Source organism: Belonocnema kinseyi, chromosome 1, assembly GCF_010883055.1.
Source record: "Belonocnema kinseyi isolate 2016_QV_RU_SX_M_011 chromosome 1, B_treatae_v1, whole genome shotgun sequence".
Taxonomy (NCBI): domain Eukaryota; kingdom Metazoa; phylum Arthropoda; class Insecta; order Hymenoptera; family Cynipidae; genus Belonocnema; species Belonocnema kinseyi.
Window position 1 is genome coordinate 170,058,171 of NC_046657.1, and position 16,466 is coordinate 170,074,636.

The 16,466-nt window shown below is 24.2% G+C and overlaps 1 protein-coding gene across 1 annotated transcript; it reads right to left on the bottom strand.

Moving 5' to 3' along the window:
• Nucleotides 1-3,058: 3,058 nt before the first annotated feature.
• On the bottom strand, nt 3,059-8,261 carry LOC117175809 (THAP domain-containing protein 4-like). The gene is made up of 5 exons (XM_033365564.1): nt 8,028-8,261; nt 5,594-5,724; nt 5,319-5,380; nt 3,373-3,611; nt 3,059-3,240 (listed from the first exon to the last, which is right to left on the bottom strand). Exons 1-5 carry the CDS (start codon nt 8,181-8,183, stop codon nt 3,223-3,225), a joined length of 606 nt encoding a protein of 201 aa, XP_033221455.1. The 5' UTR covers nt 8,184-8,261; the 3' UTR covers nt 3,059-3,222.
• Nucleotides 8,262-16,466: the final 8,205 nt, after the last annotated feature.

The following is a 16,466-nucleotide window of genomic DNA, read 5'->3' on the forward strand; positions in this document are numbered from 1 at the left end:
ACTTGTCCATAAATAATATAAATAACCATGAAGACATAACGCATCCTTGTCTAACTCCTTGAATAATATCGAAACAGCCACTCAGTTTCCCATTCACTCTTAAATTAATCTCATCCAATGGCATTTGTGGCAGCCCAAAGTGTTCTGGCTCTGTTTCAGTTTAGTTGACAGTATTATTTTTTAGTTTCAAATATTGGTTATGGAAAAAGAAATCCTACGAATACCCTTACCAGAAATGCGAAAAAGTGAGGTTATGTACAGTTCTACAGGTCCGCCATCTTGGAAAGTAATTTACTAGATATATTACCTGTCTTCTACGCAAAATACTTGACTTACGTATTTTATGTCAAAAACCTCCAGTGATGCGTCTACGCTTAAAACGGAACTAGAAGCGATGAAAAGCGCGCGATTTTCAAACCAAATTTTACAAAAAACTTACAATTTTGAAGAATAAAAACAGGAAGAAGATAAAATTAAGTATACATATATCAGAACTTAATGAAATATATGAAAATAGAAATATTGAGAAGAAAACTATTCCATTTTGTGTTTAAAAGTTACTTTTGTTAATTGAAAATTCAGGTATTTTGATTAAAATTCGTATTTTTTAAAAGAGAATTAATCTTGTTAGTTAAAAATTTAACTATTTTGTCAAAAGTATGTTTTTTTGGGTTAAAAAATAATTTTTCAAATTGCAAATTTTCAAGAAACGGTGTAAGAAATTCCCAGTTCTGTACAAGATTGGAACCCGAAATATATCTTTTTTATCATTCTTATATTTTGTTAAAACTCGCATTTTTTGGTAGAAAATTAATATCCTTGGTTACTATATTTTCTTAAAAACTCGTAATTTGAATCTTTTTTTTATGTAAATTTAAATATTCGACATTTGGTTGAAAAGTCATCTTTTATAGTCGAAAATTCAATTATTTGATTGAAAATTAATGTATTTTGTCTAAGGTTCATTTTTTTGGTATGAGATCAAGTTTCGTAGTTAAAATTTAATTTTATAGCGTGAAAGATTCATCATTTTTATTAAAAATGTATTTCTTTGATTGAAAATTGATTTATTTTGTTGAAAATTCGTCTTGTTTGTTTGAAAACATTTTTTTTAACTATTTAAAGTTTGACTTAAAATTTGCATTTTGAAAATTCAACCTTTTCATTCAAAATTCATATACATATTTAGTGGAAAATACGTCTTTTTTTGGTGAAACTTTAATGTTCTTGATTAAAAATTTTTTTTTCGGTTGAAAATTCACCTATTTTGTTGAAAATTCTTTGTTTGATAGTTCAAAGTAATTTCCATAACTAAAAATTAACATGTTCCATTTTTATTTGAAAATGAATCCTTTTTTAGCTCAAAATTCAACTATTTGGTTAAAAATTCATGTATTTTGTAGAAAATTAATGTTTGTGGATGAAAATTAATCTTTTTGCTTGAAAATTTATTTTTTTGGTAGAAAATTAATCGTTTTAGTCTATTCGGTTTTTGGTTTGAAAGTGATCTTTTTTAAATAAAAAGTTAACCATCTAATTAAAAATTAATGTATTTTCTCAAAAGTTATTTTTTTTGTAGAAAATTAATGTTCATTTTGAAAATTCATCTATTTAGTTGAAAATGAGTATTTTTTGTTAGAAAAATTAATCTCCTTGGCTGAAAATTCATCTTTTTGGTAAGAAATGCAACTTCTTATCTAAAAATTCAATATTTTGGTTGAAAATTCATTTTGTTCGGTGAAAGTTAATCATTTTCGTTAAAAATTTATTTCTGTGAGTAAAAATTTATTAATTTTGTTGAAAATTCGTTCTTTAGATTAAAAATTAATTGAACATGTGTTTTTTTATTAAAAATTTATATTTCTGGTTGAAAATTCATACATTTTGTTACAGATTTGTTTTTTTTTTTGGGTAAAAAGATTATCTTTTTAGTTCAAAGTTCAATCAATTTGTGACAAATTCTTTTTTTTGTAGATAAAATTCATAATACTAGTTCAAATTCATATTTTTAGTTGATAAATCATCTATTGAGTTAAAAATACATCCATTTTCTTGAAGATTTAGTAGAATTTTTTTTTTAATTTATATTTTTGAGTTTAAAATTGAACTATTTGGTTGAAAGTTGATTTTTTTACTTAAGAAATGTACTATTTCGCCTTTCGTTAAATATATAAAATTGAGCTTATTTTTAGTTGAAAAGTCGACTTTTTTGGTTAAAAAAAAATCTTTTTGGTTGAAGATTTATCATTTTAGTAGAAAACAAATTTTTTAAATTGAACATTAATATTATAGAATGAAAATACAAATATTCCATTTTTGGTTAAAAATGGATCTTTTTTAGTTAAATATTCATGTATTTAGTTAAAAAATCGTCTTTGTTTGGTAAAAAAATATATATATTTTGTCTTGGTTAAAAATATTTATTCTTTTAACTGAAAATACAACTGTTCGACTTTTTTCTGCAAAAGTTACCTGTTTTCGTTGAAAATGTGTTTTTTTTTAATTCGCAATTTTTTGTCAAATAAGTTTTGTTCTGGACATTTTTTCTTATTAATCAACACTATTAAACAATATTTATCGGTGTATATATTTAAATGGGTGCATTTAGCGTACAAACTGTTGCGCCCTTTATGAGGACTTTTGTTTCCGGATAAATCGCGATGCGCAGTGTCAAGTCTGTGTGAGCGGCAAATTCAAATATTTACATTATCTAAAATTACGAAGTAAAACATAAAATAAATAAAATTAAAATTACAGCGTTGTGAAGTATTTACTTAAAATACTTTGTATCAGAGTAATTCAAATTTTCTTTGACATGACGTGTCATTTGATGTGTCATTACTTCAATAACAGATCGGTGCGACATCGACAGTAAAATTTTACTTCACGAAGATTAGCATTAAATTCTTCAATATTTCCAGTGTTCTGCCATTAGGGTTTCCAATTTACAAAATTTATGAGATATTTACATGTGTAAAGAATGAAAAACAGTTGCAATTCAAAGCATAATATTAATAACAATACTGCAAATATAGTGTCAATAAAATTCAGTGAAAAAGTAATACACTCAGTGTTTAACAGTTGTTTTTATAAAAAAAAAAACCCCCACGATATTTGGTACACCTATCACAATATACACGCCAGAAATATTACAAAAGAAGTACAAATGTTTACAAAACTGTACATCCAACACCGAAATTTCAAAAGCACTAGATGCATTTATCATAGTAATAAAATGTTCTGAAAAAAAAACCATGAAAGAGAATAAGATATCTTCATTTCACTCATGCTTCCAAATTATTTGCAGATTGAAACGATGTCTGATCTTCGGACCAACTGCATTTTCGCTTGCGATTATCGCGATTTACTTACTGTATCTTTCAATGTAGAAATCTTTTTCCGAAGACGACGAATATGTTGTTTTTGCACCCTCGATTCGTTACGAACAACTTCAAGCTTTCGTCTTACCCTCACATCGTTTTTCTTTAATGCTTTAGGATTAGCGGCATAATGATAGTCCTGAGAGGTGATACACCTACGTCGAGAAGTATCTGGGGATTTGGGGGACTTCGGAGTTGTTGATGTTTCTTTCTGTAAGAAATGGCTATTACCTATGCCAACAATAAGAAAGAAAAGCATTATTGTTTACTTCCATGCTTTCTTAATTAAATATAGATATTGGGATCCGAAGAACTCGAATACGCCACCTGGTGACAGAATTGGAAAGCCCTGGGCGTAGGTAAATTTTGACGGGAAGTATAGGCGAATATACGAAAATAATTTTTCTAAAGGTTTCACAGTGTTTTTTACAGTGAAACCGGGGAAAAAATAAAAAGTGATAAATAAAAAGTTACAAATATAATAAATCAAACTTTATTAATAGAATTTTCGTCACGAAAATCGAAGAGCAAAGTGTTTGGTTATTGCTCTTCTACTGCTCAAAAGCATGAAACTGTTCGGTTTTTCTGAAATTTAAATAAACTCCTACTTTTAAAAAAAATTATGAAAAATCTTACAGTACATTTACAGCATTTACTGATGGTATGACTCGAGGAATAAAACAGAATAAAATAAAAAATTCACGAAATTGAAAATTCCGAGTGAAAATAATCAAAACAGGTTCTAAATAAAAATATTATTTTAGGTACAAATATTTCAGCATAACCTCAAATCTGAAAAAAGTTACATTATATTTTATGTAATATTACAATATTACATATTAAATGTTTATGAGGGGAAAAAATTGAAGAATTTATTGTTTAGACAACAAGAATTTTTTATTTTGAAGTTTGCAAACAAAATTCAATAATAGAAACTGAAGTTTCATTTTCCATCTCTTTTCCGCATGAAATAAAATTTTTCTACATGCCGGTGTAGATCTGATGAAATCACAAATTTGAGCTATTGTTACTTTGATTTGTAAGATTTAAAACTAATTTTCATTGTTCTTACATGAGTCTTATGAGACATCTACCTACTGTCGTCGGCCATATTGCTTTTTCCGCTAGTGGTGCCCTCAAAATTTCAGATCCCAATAGGGTGACCATAATTGATTTTCGAAAAGTAGGACAAAAAGCTTTGAAAAATTAGGACAAAGCAGAACAAAAATTTGTTTAAAGAAGAGGACAAAGCAGGACATAAAACCCAGTAAACATTTTTTCCCAACTATTGGCCAATTCTGGTTCCACGCTGTATGGGTTGATTGGGTGAATATATGGATGGTTCTAGCAATGGTCAATTCTAGCTCTAGCTTGTGGACACCAGATAGTCTAGGCGCAAAGGGGGTCCCCGCTACCTTTTTAATTTAAATGGCGATTTTCGCCATTTTTGAGCTTCAGTTACTCCCGATGGGATTGATATTTTCCAATTCTGCTTACAGATATCGAAAGTTCAAATTAAGATATACAATCTACAATAACTCGCTAATCCAAAAAATACATTTAAAAAATACTTGTCACAGTCCATCTAAATTGAAAAGATATCTGGGACCACCTTGGCGCCTAGACTATAAGACTTAGTGAATTCCTGAGCCACAGTGTGGAGGGGCGTGTCAAAGTGAAGTTCAATAATTCACCTCCAGAAATGGGCAATTCTAGAATATCGTTGTGGACTTTTTTTATAATAAACATTAAAAACGACAATGTAACCATCGCTCAATGCAAAAATATCGTTTGTATCTATTTGCATATTTTTAAATTTTTCACACTTTATGTTTAATATTTTAAAAATACAAGATTTAAAAAATTAAAGTGTTACAATTCAATGTGGAAATTAAAATTTTAAATGTTTAAATTATCAAGGATTTCTTTGAGACCTACCTAAAGTTTTGTCGATATTTGGATTTGCAGCAGTTGATGTGCTTGCAGCATTAACGGTAATTCTGAAAAATATAAGAACTATTTAAATATATCACTCTTATTTATAATTTATACCTACAATTCTAAATCAAATTTAAATCCACTACTTTATTTCCTATGTTTCCATTGCAAACTCTTATAAAATTCTAATATTTCAAACAACAAATCTTACTTTATACGGCCATCTTAACCTGAATGATCACAAGTTTTTAAAATAGTTTTTTATGATAACAAACCTTTTTGCACTCAAGTTTTCGGTCGGCTTTGGTGTATTTGACACATTAAAAATGGTTGGAATTGCATTAGGCTTTAATTTTATCCGATTATCTTGTCTATTTGTTTCAAACTCCGAACTCTCAAAATGTACCTAAAAAATCAGATAAGTACATTTACATGATATAGATTATTTATTTTAAAATTATACTAAAACATTGTTATCAAAATATAAATTATAAATAAAATTACATTTGGCACAATATATAACCAATTGATCAAAAAATAGTTCTTACAAAAATTATGATTTTAAACTAAAGTTTACTCAGTTTATAAACAGGCGTTCGCTAAAATTATAATCATATGCTTTATTAAATAAATAGTTAAACAAATAATAAAATAATAGACAATATGCCAAATATTAATACAATACTTTTCCAAAAGTTTATTATCATAGCTATTTACATTTCATATCATACATCTTTGGACGCGTGAACTTTTTGAAAATTCTCTGCTTTTTCCTGGACCAATTTTTCATTTCAAATAATTAATATAAAAATTCCAGCATTTTAATCTTTTGATATTTTTAACATAGAATATTTTATAAAACAAATAAAACAGTATTTAATAATTAAATTTAAAATTTTCAAATTTATTAAATCAATTCAAACAAAAAAATGTTTTTTCTACTATAAAAGATGGTTTTTTTAACAAAATACTGGAATTTCCAACAAAATAATCGAACTTTAACATAATATTGAATATTTAACCTAAAAAATACATTTTTAACAAAAGCGTTTTATAGTTTATATTTCAATTAAAAAAGGTAAAATTTATACAAAAAAAAGAGGAATTTTAAAGTGAAAAAACGAATTTTCGAAAAATAAAGATTTTTAACTCAAGAAAAAAAGTTTATCTACATTGTTAACCCTTCAAGCAAAAAGATGAAGTTTCTCTATAAAAATTGAATTTTCAAACAAAAAATATCACTTCACCAAAAAATTAATTTTTTACGAAACTGATGCATTTTTACCCAACAAAAATTAAATTTTAAACTACAAAATTTATTTTCCAAAATAGGGCGAATTTTCAACTAAAAAATATCAATCTTAAAAAAGTGGAAAAGATAAATTTTCTTTCAAAGAATTACTTGCAAAAAAAAAAGTATTTTCCACTAAACAGTAAAAATGTTTACCTTTTACCCAAGTAGTTGAATTATCAATTAAAAAAGATTAATTTTTAACAAAATGTTGAATTCCCTAACAAATAGTTGCATTTTTATCAAAAAAGATGAAATTTGTCCTAAGGGAGAAGAATTTTTAATTACAAAATAAGTTTAGTTTTCATCCAAAAATGATTCCAGTCGACTCTGTAAGATCAAAAATTGAATTCTTTTAACCAAAAAAGTATTTTCTACGGAAAAAAATGAATTTTCGATTGAAAAAGACGAATTTTTCAACCAAAAAGGATGAATTTTTAACCACATATTTGAATTCTTTAACAAATTGTTGCGTTTTTATCCAAAAAGATGACATTTTTCACGAAACAGATGGATTTTGAATTAAATAAAAACAAATTTTCCAAAATAGTTAAATTTTCATCTAGAAAATATTTCAGTTTTTGTTTCAACACACCAAATATTACATTAAAACAGTAGAATTTTTAACAAAAAATTATGACTTAACAAAATTGTTGAATTTTCAACCAAACAGTTGTATTTTCACCCAAGAAAGGTGTAATTTCTGCTAAAGCAGGTGAATTTTTAAATAAACAAGACAAACTTGAAAAAAGAGTTGAATTTTTAACTGAAAAGTTACATATTTATTTCAGAAATATGAAATTTCTCCTAAGACAGATGGATTAAAAAAAAACCTGAAACATAATAATTAAATTTTCATCCAAAGAAGATTCCAGTTCACTTTCTAACACCAAAATAAGAATTGTAAACAATTTGCATCAAAACTAATTTTAATCTGAAATTTTTCAATGTAGAAAGCTCTTAATTACAAATAATACAGTTTAATTTCCTTTGAATTTTAAATTATTAAATTTTCAAATTGTATTTGAAAAATATTTCCATTTTGATATTTAGAACTTGTCCTATTTTCGACATTTTCTTATTATGTTAAATCATTGAAATTCGATATTCTTATATCTAAAATAAAATTGTTTTATTCTATAAGCTTTAAATTAAAAATGATAAAATTTCTAATCATTTCTAATAAAATTTTTCAATTTTCAAAATTCAATCTGAAAGTGTACAATTTGGCACGCTTTCAATTAGAAATAATACCATTTGGAGAAAAACGGGTTCCTAACCTCACTTTCTTCTGGATCTTATTTCGCTAAAATATATAAAAAAAAAGCTCATAGGCAATTTAATTACACATAAACATAAACTTCAGACCCCATATATTTGAATTATATATGGTTATGGTGATAAATATGAGTACTTACTTCGCATAATCTTGAATTTGAATTTGGTTCCCATTTGTCGCGTCTACAATTTATTATCCATTCTGAGAGTCTTAGTCGTTGTCCTAGTGGAAAACGGTAAAGTTTAAACCCATCTTCGCTTCTATTTTTACAAAAAGGAGCACTGCAACAGACCATTTTTCTTATATTCCAAACTTGGTTTTCGTCAAAATATACGACCAGAGCTTATCGCATTGTTTCCCGCGAACTGTCCAGGAACCAATATGGTGGTTGCATACTCCGTGGCGTGACTTCATCCAAACAACAGTTGCATTGCCAACCAAATAATGAAATGGTCAAGTCAAAAAGACGATTTTTTTTTACAAAAGAATTGAATTTTCAACCTACAAAGATTAATTCTAAAAGAAAAATTAAATAGTTGCTATATCTACCAAAAAAGTTAAACTCTCTTCCAAAAGGGTAAATTTAAAAACTAAAAATTTGAATAGCCAAATAAAACCGGAAAATTTAATTTTCAGTAACAGAAATTTATTTTCAACAATTTAGACAAATTTAAAAAAAAAACAGATGAATTTTCAACAAAGAAATATTTTTTTTAATAAAGAAAGAATATATTTACATTAAATTTTTTTTTAAATTGCTGTATAGCCTTGAAACCTCTACTTTTATCTACCAAAAGTTTGATATTGATAAATTAATTTTACTATGAGAAAAAAATGTTTGAGAAAAGTAATTGAAGATGGCAGACTGCCCCATTAAAATAAAAAAGTGATTTTCAGAGTAAGTGTTCAAATGTGCCTAATTAAATTTTATGGGACAGTTAATCCGGGTATTATTAAACTTTTAAACTAGGAAAGGTTATTTTTTGACTAAAAATGGAATAGTTAAACTTTTAATGAAAAAAAAAATTTGAAATTATAAAAAAAAAACAAGAACTTTCCACCAAATAAATTATTTTTTTACTATAATATTCAAATTTCAAAGCAAAATGACGAATTTCGTATACAAGACAGTTTTGATAAACAGTAAGTTGATTTTATACCAAAAAATATGAATTTCCAAAAAAATACAAGAACTGTCGACTCAAAAGCTTAATTTTCAACTAAACTAGATTAATTTTGAACAAAAAAAACTAATTAAAAAAAATAGTACGATTTTAACAAAAATTTCCATTTTTACTTAAAGAAGGTCCATTTATGATCATAAATGGAATGGATCAATTTTCAATTGCCAAAGTAATTTTTCAACAAAAAAAAAAGTAATTTTCAACAAAACATTTAAATTTCAAACCAAAGAGATGAATTTTTAACACAAGTTTAGAAGCGCCAACCAAAAATTGCATTATTAAGAAAGTAGTTCAAATATAAAACGTAGTTATTAAATTCTTAACCAAAAAGGTGAATTTTTCAACAAAAACATTAATTTTTTACCAAAGAAGACAAATTTTCAATAAAATAAGAATTCTCAGCCGAAAAGTTTAATTTTTAAATAAAAAAGATGAATTTTTAAACAAAAGAAATTGATTTACAACCGAAAAAGACGAATTTTCAATAATATTTAAGAAGTCTCAACCAAAAAGTTGAATTTTTAAGAAAGAATTTTTTAATTTTTAAGAAAGTCGTTCAATTTTAAAATATAGTTGTTAAATTTGCAACCAAAAAGATGAAATGTTAAACAACAAGAATAATTTACAAAAACAAAACGAATTTTAAACAAAATTCAAGAATTCTTAACCAAAAACTTCAATTTTCAACTAAAAAATACGAACTTTTAATCAAATTCAACAATTCTTAACCATGAAATTAAATTTTCAATTAAAAGACATAAATTTTCAAACAAAAAGCTTAATTTACTGAAAAAAATCATTTTTGACCAAATTTAAGATTTCTGAACCAAAAAGTTGAATTTTTACAAAAAAAAGAATTTTTTAATTTTAAAAAAGGTAGCTCAACTTTAAAATCTAGTTGCTAAAATTTTAACCAAAAAGATGAAGTTATAAACAAAAAGATTAATTTTCTACCGAAAAAAATGATTTTTAACAAAACTAAGAAATTCTCAGCCAAAAAGTTTAATTTTTAATTAAAAAAATATGAATCTTTAAAAATATTATATGAATCTTAAACGAATTTTTAACAAAATTCCAGAATTCTGAACCAAAAAGTTGAATTTTCAATTAAAAAATACGAATTTTTAAACAAAAAGATTAATTTGCTACCAAAAAGACGAATTTTGTATCAAATTTAAGAATTCTTAACTAAAAACTTGAAATTTCGACTAAAAGACATACATTTTTAACCAAAAATATTCTTTTTTAAACAAAAAGATTTATTTACTACGAAAAGATGAATTTTCAATAAAATTCAAGAATTCTCAACCAAAAAGTTTAATTTTAAAAAAAGAAATTTGTTCTTATATTTTAAGAAATTAGTTCAACTTTAAAACCTAGTGATTAAATTTTAAACCACAAAGATGAATTTTTTAAACGAGAAGAATAATTATCTACGGAAAAAACTGATTTTGAACAAAATTGAAGAATTCTCAACCAAAAAGTTTAATTTTTAACTAAAAAAGATGAATATTTAAACAAAAATATTAATTTACCAGCAAAAAAAGACGAATTTTCAATTAAATTTAAGAATTCGTAACCAAAAAGGATTTTTTAGGAAAGAAAATTTTTTTTTTAATATTTGAGACAGTAGTACAACTTTAAAACTTATTTGTTAAATTTTTGAGCAAAAAGAGTCACTTTTAAACATAAAGATTAATTTATTAAAAAAAACGAACTTTTAATCAAATTCAAGAATTCTTAACTAAAAAGTTGAAGTTTTAACTAAAAGACATAAATTTTCATACAAAAAGATTAATTTACTGCGAAAAAAATCTATTTTTTCACAAAATTCAAGAATTTTGAACCATTAAATTAAGTTTTCAACTAAAAAATACGAATTTTCAAACAAAAAGATTAATTTGATACCAAACAAGACGAATTTTAAATCAAATTGAAGAATTCTTAAACAAACAGTTGAAATTTTAACTAAAAGACATACAATTTTAGCCAAAAAATTAATTTAATGAAAAAACCGAATTTTTAATTAAATTCAAGAATTCTTCACCAAAAAGTTGCAGTTTTAACTAAAAGACATACATTTTTAACGAAAAAGGTTAATTTTTAAACAAATTTATTCATTTAAAACAAAACGAATTTTTAATCAAATTCAATTATTCTTAACCAAAAAGTTGAAGTTTTAACTAAAAGACTACAATTTTATTAATTCCAGGTTTCTGAACCAGAAAGTTTAATTTTCAACTAAAAAATACCAATTTTTAAACAAAAAGATGAATTTGCTACCAAAAAGACGAATTTTTAATGAAATTCAAGAAATCTTAACCAAAAAGTGGAAGCTTTAACTAAAAGACATGAATTTTGTCAGCAAACAAAAAAAATCCACCACCAAAAAATAAAAGAATTTAAAAAACAAAATCCAGAATTCTGAACCATAAAGTTGAATTTTGAACTAAAAGACTACAATTTTATTAATTCCAGGTTTCTGAACCAGAAAGTTTAATTTTCAACTAAAAAATACAAATTTTTAAACAAAGAGATGAATTTGCTACCAAAAAGACGAATTTTTAATGAAATTCAAGAAATCTTAACCAAAAAGTGGAAGCTTCAACTAAAAGACATGAATTTTGTCAACAAACAAAAAAAATTCACCACCAAAAAATAAACGAATTTAAAAAACAAAATCCAGAATTCTGAACCATAAAGTTGAATTTTGAACTAAAAAATACGATTTTTTAAACAAAAAGATTAATTCGCTACCAAAAAGACGAATTTATCAAATTAAGGAATTCTTAAGCAAAAAGTTGAAGTTTAAACTAAATGACATACATTTTGAACCAGAAAGATGAAGTTTTAAACAAAAAATTGATTTATTTAAAACAAAACGCGTTTTCAATCAAATTCAAGAATTTTTAACCCAAAAGTTGAAGTTTTAACTAAAAGACATAAAATTTTAAACAAAAAGATTAATTTACTGTGAAAAAACGAATTTTCAACAAAATTCAAGAATTCTGAACCATAAAGTTAAGTTTTTAACTAAAAAAAATACGAATTTTTAAACAAAAAGATTAATTTGGTACCAAAAAAGAGAAGCAAAATTAAATATAATTACTAATCAAAAGGAAAATCAGGAGCATGATTTGATAAAGAAACTACCAAATATTCATTTTACATGAAATTTATTTTCACAATGGTCATTGCTGATCCTGAAATTCAAATTTCAGGTGAAAATATTCGCGTGAAAATTTCCACGAGGAAATTCGAGTGGTAATTTGAAGCAAGGAAAAAACTTTGAAGTATCACGTGGTAATGTGGAAGAATTACTGCATGGTACATTTTATTAAATGTATGCAGTGTGCCTAAAGCTCAAAAATCACATCCAGTTTTTCCTATCTCTTACGGTTTACGAGATATATACAATTGAAAAATTACGTTTAAATACCACCCAAATTTTCACGTGGATTTTTACATTTTTCAACTGGATATTCTCACCTGGGATTCCTCCTAGACAAAAACGCGATTATTTTTCTAGAGCGTCGATCCTTTTATAAATTACTTTCCATAAATATTATATTCTATATTACATATATTTTACATCACTCTAAAAGAAATAAATCCATGAATTCTACACGAATTGAGATATCGAGTTGAAAAGTTGCAACTACACAACAAATATATTTTTGGTGAATTTTTTATTTGTATTTCCAGAAATTCAGAACGAAAAAACCGTTCCTAAGTGAGGATGAGTGAAAAATGCGGAAAAATAAAATTCCCGAATTAGAAAATTTCCGTATAATGAAATTCCCATTTACCGACCGAAAATTGTCGAATTAAAAAAATATCCCAAGTAGGAAATTCTCGAATTTAAACAATTGAAAAATTATCTAAAATAAATACGATTTATTCAATGAAAATACAATAATCAAATATATTATCAGAGCCATTTTGTGCCTTGGATAAGAAAAATACAAAATTTTTTCGAAAATCGAATTGAAAATTATAAAAAATAAATAAATAAAAAGAAATTTCGAAATAAATTTGTATTGAATTAGATTCTGTAATTTTCATCCAATTGTTATTTTAAATTCAAAAATTAACTTTTAAAAACATTTAGACATTTAAAAAAATTATAAGAATATTATAAATTTGTAATTCTAATAAAAGTAAGCAATTAAAAACTATAAGCAATTTAAACTATTTTTTTATTATTTAAATACTGAAATTTTATAATTCGGCAATTTTCTATCTTGAATTTTGTTATTTGAGAATTTTCAAGTTTGGTAATATTTTACATTTTTCGGGAATTTTACAATTGAGGAATTTTAAATTAAATAAAATTAATGAAAATAACATAATCAAATATTTTGATCAAAAAAATTTCTTTAAATGTTTATAATTTTTTTATAATTATAGTTTGAATTGAAAACAACAATACTTAAAATATATACATATATATTTTTTAGATAAAAAAGTTTTATTTGAAAATGTGCACAGTATTTAAAAAAATACAATAAAAGTTCACAAAAAATGAATTAAAAATTTTTTTAAATGAATAAATAATAATAAATTTCGAGATAAATTTGTGCTGAATTGAATCTTGCAATATTTTCCATTTATGTAATTTTAAATTTAAAAATAATTTCTAAAAACCTTTAAACATTTTAAAAAATTATAAAAATGGTAGAAATTTGTATTTTTATTAAATAAATTATACATATTTTAAACAATTTTTATTGTTTAAATTCGGAAATTTTCTATTTCGGTAAATATATATATTTAGATTTAGATTAAAAATTTGTATTTTAAAATATGCATAGTATTTAAAACAATACAAAAAATGTTCCTAAAACCCGAACTTAAAATCAGAATAACTTATTTTTATATTAAATCCAAAAAATGTTTTTTAAACACTTTTAAGCATTAAAAAAATACCAGAAAGTTGTATTTCTTATAAATAAATAATATATTTTAATAATATATTTTTTTAATAATATATTTTTTTTTTCTAACTTGATATCTAAATTCGTGTGGATGCCAGTCGTTACAACAAAAAACCCGAATACTATAACTAAAAAGTAAATAAATTATTTGAATTAAAACTAAATATATTCTCTGATGAAAACACAGTTCTTTTTCGCCTTCTACTGAATTCAGACGCGTACAATAAGATTTAAATGAAAACTATTTCCGAAATTGTTCCAGCCTTAAGCGAAAAACATTTATCGTGATTAAATTACAGCACTATCGCTACTGTTTTCTAGGTTTGGTGCAGAAGCTCTATGTTTCTAAAGCAGCATACTTCAACTACTTAAGTTTAATAATTGTACTAATTGTAAATCGATCTCCTAAAATGATAGAAAGAGTTTTTAATTGGCATCTATAATTGCAGACACTCTTCCTTGCACTCACATTCGATCTAAAGCGATTATAAAAAATGTATCAGGTATAAAGTAACCTTTACAAAACACCCTAAGAAACATTTTGCAGTTGTAAATAATTACAAGACTCGTTTTTATATTCCTTCTCCAATTTTTCAACTCTTTGATTAGTCCTAATTGGTAAAATATTATAAATTGACTAGAAGCAGGTGAATTTTTCTATACATTAATTAGAATAATAATAATAATAATAATAATAATAATAATTTTTGTATGAAAACACAAAAAACAATCGAGATTTGATAAACTGTCTGAGATTTCATCAAAGTTGATAGAGGTCACCCATAAAGTACGTTACAAATTTTTGCATATTTTTAGTAATGAGCTGTTTTGTAGTGAGTAGAATTTTCGCTTAAAAAGAAGGATTAAAAATAATAATTGAATTTTCAACAAAATAATTGAATTCAAACCAAAATTATTGAATTTTTAACAAAAAAGATGAATTCTCAACGAAAGATTCAATATTTCGTAATTTAAAAATTTAAGAAATTTAAATTAGATTAAAATGCAAATTAAAAATCCTATTTATAACATTATAATATAATATAATATGAAATAAATAAATTTTAAAAAATTATAAATATTATATTATATCATTTATAATATAATATTATATTTATAATATTATAATATTTCATGTACGGATGCATGAATTTTCAATCCAAGAGGCCGATTTTTCAATAAAACAGTTACATTTTCGACTAATAAAGTTGAATTTCAAAGTTAAAAATATGAATTTTTACCAAGAATGTAATTTTTTAATCAAAAGACATGCATTTTCAAATGAAAAATATAAGTTTTAACAAAAAATAGAATAGTTACAATTTCAATTGAAAAAATAAATTTTCAACAAAAAGATTATAATTTTCAAATGGTTGAATTTTACTAAAAACCCAAAAATTAAAAAAATGATCATTTTTCAAAAAGGTTCATACTCTGCTCAGAAAGACGAATTTTCAACAAAATACATGAATTTTTCATTTAAAATGAGTAACCCCCCCCCCCCCCACAGCATATAGTTGAATTTTCCACCAAATAGTCAGAATGAAATTATATTTCAACAAAAAATGCAATAATTACATTTTCAATTTTAAAAACTAAATTTCAATAGAAAAAAAATTTTCTACCAGTTAAATTGAACTAAAAAATACACCAAAATTTAAATTTCCAGTTCAAAAGATGAATTTTCACCAAGAATTTAATTTTTTAATCAAGAGACATAAATTTTCAAATTAAAAATATAAGTTTTTAAACAAAAATAGAACAGTTACAATTTTAATTAAAGAAATTAATTTTCAACAAAAAAAAATTATTTTCAAATGGTTGAATTTTCCTAAAAAACCATAAATTAAAAAAAAATGATAATTTTTGAAAAAGATTCATATTCTGCTCAAAAAGACGAATTTTTAATAAACTACATGAATTTTTCACTAAAAAGTTGTATTTTCCCCCCAACAGCATATAGTTTTTTCCACCAAATAGTACCAAAAAATATATATTTCAACAAAAAATGCAATAATTATATTTTCAATTTAAAAAATAAATTTTCAACAAAAAAAATTTTTGTACTAGCTAAATTGAACCAAAAAATACCAATTTTTAGTAATATAGTTAAGTCCACAGCCAATAAGACGAATTTTCAAAAAAGAAGATTAATTTTCTACTAAAAACAAAGAATTTTCACCAAAAAACATGAATGTTACACCAAAAAAATTTAATTTTCAACTTGACACTATGGATTTTTAACACAAAAGTTAATTTTCCACCAAGCACTTAATTTTTTAAATAAATAGTTTAATTTTTGAGAAAACAGTCGAATTTTCACCAAAAAGATGAATTTTCAACCAACTAGTTTCATTTTTTTACCAAAGAAGACGAATTTTCAACAAAAAAATTACTTTTCATCCAAATAATCAAATTTTCAAACAAAAATATTTTTATTTAAATCAAAAACAGTTG

Bases quoted from the DNA above. Each gene is read 5' to 3' on its own strand.
- LOC117175809 (XM_033365564.1), bottom strand. From the start codon at position 8,183: ATGGTCTGTTGCAGTGCTCCTTTTTGTAAAAATAGAAGCGAAGATGGG. The intron at 5,725-8,027 runs GTAAGTACTCAT...CTGATTTTTTAG, and splicing joins CAAATTCAAGATTATGCGAA to GTACATTTTGAGAGTTCGGA. The intron at 3,612-5,318 runs GTAGGTCTCAAA...TTGTTGGCATAG, and splicing joins AAATATCGACAAAACTTTAG to GTAATAGCCATTTCTTACAG.